The sequence below is a fragment of the Passer montanus genome, unplaced genomic scaffold, assembly GCF_014805655.1.
Source record: "Passer montanus isolate IOZ18808 unplaced genomic scaffold, ASM1480565v1 scaffold270, whole genome shotgun sequence".
In the NCBI taxonomy this organism is placed as follows: domain Eukaryota; kingdom Metazoa; phylum Chordata; class Aves; order Passeriformes; family Passeridae; genus Passer; species Passer montanus.
The window spans coordinates 38,935-43,003 of record NW_024367373.1 but is presented as its reverse complement, the minus strand read 5'-3'; the positions used below and the strand labels follow the sequence as shown (position 1 = coordinate 43,003).

Sequence of the window (4,069 nt, the reverse complement as noted above, 5' to 3'; positions counted from 1 at the left end):
CCCCCCCGGGGACCCGGGCCCCCCCCCCCCCGTTTTTCCCGGTGCCATCAGAACCATGGAGAGGGGAAACCCACCGGGGGCGCACCGGGGGGCTCGGCAGGGCTGGCCCGGCCCTGGGGGGTCCCGGTGGGGTTTTTTATGGGGGGGGGGGGCGGCCCCGTTTTTGGGGCAGCGCTCCCCCGCGCGGCGGGGCCGGAACTGCGGCGGGGGCGCTCTGGGGACCCGCGACACGGGACACGGGACACGCGACACTGGACACGCGACACGGGACCCCCGGCGTGCCCCCGCCGCCGCCGCGGTGTCCCCGGTGTCACCGTGGTTTTGGGGGCAGCGCACCCCCGAGCGGCGGGGCCGGAACTGCGGCGGGGGCGCTCTGGGGACCCGCGACACGCGACACGGGACACGCGACACGGGACACGCGACACGGGACCCCCGGCGTGCCCCCGCCGCCGCCGCGGTGTCCCCGGTGTCACCGTCCCGGGGTGTCACGCTCCGGGGGGTGTCACCTCCCGCGGTGTCGCCCCCCGCCCGGCGCGGCGGCGCCCCCCGGTGTCCCCGCGCGGTGTCCCCGGTGTCGCCGCGGGGCCGCGGCAGCGAGCGGGTTAAGCGCGGCCGTGACGCGGCCCCGTCCCCGCCCCCGGCTGCCCGCGGAGCTGTCAGCGGCCCCGGTAACGGCAGCGCGGCCCCGGGGGTCCCCGGGGTGTCCCCAGGGGTGTCCCCAGGGTGTCCCCGGGGTGGGGACCCGCACTGGGGGGGGGTCCCCGGCGCGGAGGTGGCGGGGGGGGGGATTTTGGGGGCGTTCCGGGGCCGTTCCGGGGGGGCCGCGTGGCCCCGCGCCTTCCGGGGACAGCGGGGACCCCCCCGGCCCGGCCCCGACAGGGCCACCCCCCCGCGGGGACAGCTGGGGACAGCCGCGCGGCCCCCCGGCCACAGCGCCATGTCCCCGTGGCCGCCTTTGTGTCCCCGCGTCCCCCTGTGCCCGCGTCCGCATCGCCACGTCCCCCGGGTCCCCGTGGGCCCGGGTCCCCACATCCCCTTGTCCCCAATTCCCCATGTCCCCGCATTCCAGTGTCCCCAAAATCCCAATTGCCAATGTCCCACATGTCAGCCTGCCTCCACATCCCAATGTCCCTAAAATCCCAGTGTCCCTATCCCAATGTCCCCCTGTCCCCACACCCCAAATCCCCCTGTCCCAGTCCCAATGTCCCTAAAATCCCAATGTCCATGTCCCCCTGTCCCTGTCCCCACATCCCCCTGTCCCCAAATTCCCACATCCCTCTGTCCCAATCCCAGTGTCTCCGTGTCCCCATGTCCCCAAATCCCCCTGTCCCCACATCCCAATGTCCCTAAAATCCCAATGTCCATGTCTCAATGTCCTCCTGTCCCCACATCCCCCTGTCCCGATCCCTATGTCCCCCTGTCCCCACACCCCAATGTCCCCCTATCCCCCTGTCCCCCGTCCCCATTTGGGGTCATTTCGGAGCCTTTCCGCCCCCGTCCCTGACCCGCGGCTGCCCCCGCAGGTGTCGCGGCTGTCGCGGTGTGGCGGTGTCGCTGTGTCGCGGCTGTCGCCGTGTCCCTTGGCCGTGTGGCGGTGTCTCTGCGTGGCCGTGTGGCCGTGTCGCTGTGTCGCGGGCATGGCGGGGCTGCTGCCGGCGCTGGTGGCGGTGTCGCAGAAGGCGGCCGAGGTGGCGCGGCGCTGCCGGGCCGAGGGGCCGCTGGCGCGGCTGCCGGTGGCCGAGAAGCCGGGCCCGGAGCGCGGCCCCCGCTTCGCCCGCGACTTCAAAACCCTGGCGGACGTGCTGATCCAGGAGCTCATCAAGCACGACCTGGGGACGCAGGTGGGGACAGCCCGGGGGTGGCCGGGGGGGGTGGCACCCGCCAGGCCCCCCCTGAGCCCCCCCCGGTGTCGCCGCAGTTCCCCGAGCTCCGGGGACACATCCACGGCGAGGAGAGCAGCGAGTTCAGGGACGCGCGGGGTGAGCGGGGACAGCGGGACACTGAGGGGACAGTGGGGACAGTGAGGGGACAGTGGGGACAGTGAGGGGACACTGAGGGACATGGGGACACTGAGGGGACAGAGGGGATGTGGGGACAGTGAGGGGACAGCAGGGACAGTGGGATGGGAACATCTGTGAGGGGTGTGGGGACAGAGGGGACACACGTGGGGATGTGGGGCCAAGGCCGAGGAGGGAGGGAGTCCCCATGTCCCAATGTCCCAGTGTCACCCTGCCCATGTCCCCATGTCCCATATCCCATGTCCCCATGTCCCAGTGTCACCCTGCCCATGTCCCCATGTCCCATATCCCATGTCCCAATGTCCCAGTGTCACCCTGCCCATGTCCCCATGTCCCATATCCCATGTCCCCATGTCCCAGTGTCACCCTGCCCCATGTCCCATGTCCCCATGTCCCCACAGTCCCGTGGCTGAGTCAGGGTCCCCACGGGGTCTGTGGTGCCGTGGCTGAGTCGGGGGTCCCTGGGTTGTGTCCCCGGCAGGTGGCACGGTGACAGTGCCACCCTGGGTGTCCCTGTGCCCTGTCCCTGTGTGATGTTGTGTCCCGGCAGGTGGCACGGTGACAGTGCGGGTCTGTGCCACCCTGGGTGTCCCTGTGCCACCCTGGGGGCTGATGTTGTGTCCCGGCAGGTGGCACAGTGACGGTGCAGGTCTGTGCCACCCTGGGTGTCCCTGTGCCACCCTGGGGGCTGATTTGTGTCCCGGCAGGTGGCACGGTGACGGTGCGGGTCTGTGACACCCCGGGGGACACGGTGGCCCTGCTGCTGGCCGTGCTGGGCCCCGAGCAGACGAGGGCGGCCGAGCTGCTGGCAGAGGCCGTGCACCAGGAGGTGACACTTGGGGACACGGAGCTGGATGGCATCGACCCCGGAGTGTCCCCAGGGGACGTGGGGATCTGGATAGACCCCATTGGTGAGGGGCCGTGGGGTGGGGACAGGGACGGGGATGGGGACAGGGGGGAGACAGGGACAGGGATGGGATGGGATGGGACAGGGACGGGGACAGTGACGGGGACAGGAACGGGGACAGGGATGGGATGGGGACGAGGACAGGGATGGGGACAGGGATTGGATGGGATGGGGATGGGGACAGGGACAGGATGGGATGGGGACAGGGATGGGATGAGGATGGGGATGGGGATGGGATGAGGATGGGATGGGATTGGGGTGGGATGGAGGGGACAGAAACAGGGCCAGGGTGAGGGCCAGGGCTGGCACCCCCAGAGCCGGGATGGGATGGGATGGGACAGGGACGGGGACAGTGACGGGGACAGGAACGGGGACAGGGATGGGATGGGGACGAGGACAGGGATGGGGACAGGGATTGGATGGGATGGGGATGGGGACAGGGACAGGATGGGATGGGGACAGGGATGGGATGAGGATGGGGATGGGGATGGGATGAGGATGGGGATGGGGATGGGACAGGGATGGGGACAGGGAGGGGGACAAGGATGGGACGGGGTGGGGACAGGGATGGGATGAGGATGGGGATGGGGACGGTGACAGGATGGGATGGGATTGGGGTGGGATGGAGGGGACAGAAACAGGGCCAGGGTGAGGGCCAGGGCTGGCACCCCCAGAGCCCCTGGCTGCCCCTGGCTCCCCCAGACTCCACCAACGAGTTCATCGGGGGCCGCGAGGACGTGGCCGCCGTGGATGGCGTGGCGCCCGGGGGGCTGCGCTCGGCCCTGGTGCTCATGGGCGCCTTCGAGCGCCGCAGCGGGCTCCCCGTGCTGGGGGTCATCAACGAGCCCTTCTTCCAGAGGGACCCCCAGACCGGCAGGTACAGCCAGAGCCCGGCACCCCGGGACCCCCGGGACCCCTGACCCTGCACCCTGGGACCCCTGAGACCCCTGACCCTGCACTGGGGGTCCCTGTCACCCTGTCCCCCACACCTCAGGGTCACTGTCACCCTTGACCCTTCACCCTGGTGTCCCCAACCCCCCTCACCCTGGGGTCCCAATTCCCCCGTTTCCCTCACCCTGGGGTGCCCATCACCCAATTGCCCCCCATCCCGGGGTCCCAACTCCCCCATACCCCTCACCCTGTG

At 70.7% G+C, this 4,069-nt stretch overlaps 1 protein-coding gene across 1 annotated transcript in view; it reads left to right on the top strand.

Moving 5' to 3' along the window:
* The first annotated feature begins 1,529 nt into the window (after positions 1-1,529).
* CD63 (CD63 molecule) overlaps positions 1,530-4,069 on the top strand; it is a 7,344-nt gene continuing 4,804 nt past the window's right edge. The window contains exons 1-3 of the mRNA XM_039713015.1: positions 1,530-1,841; positions 1,919-1,979; positions 2,726-2,929. Coding sequence (XP_039568949.1) covers positions 1,638-1,841; positions 1,919-1,979; positions 2,726-2,929 — 469 coding nt within the window. The 5' untranslated portion in view covers positions 1,530-1,637. The remainder of the gene's footprint in view (positions 1,842-1,918; positions 1,980-2,725; positions 2,930-4,069) is intronic.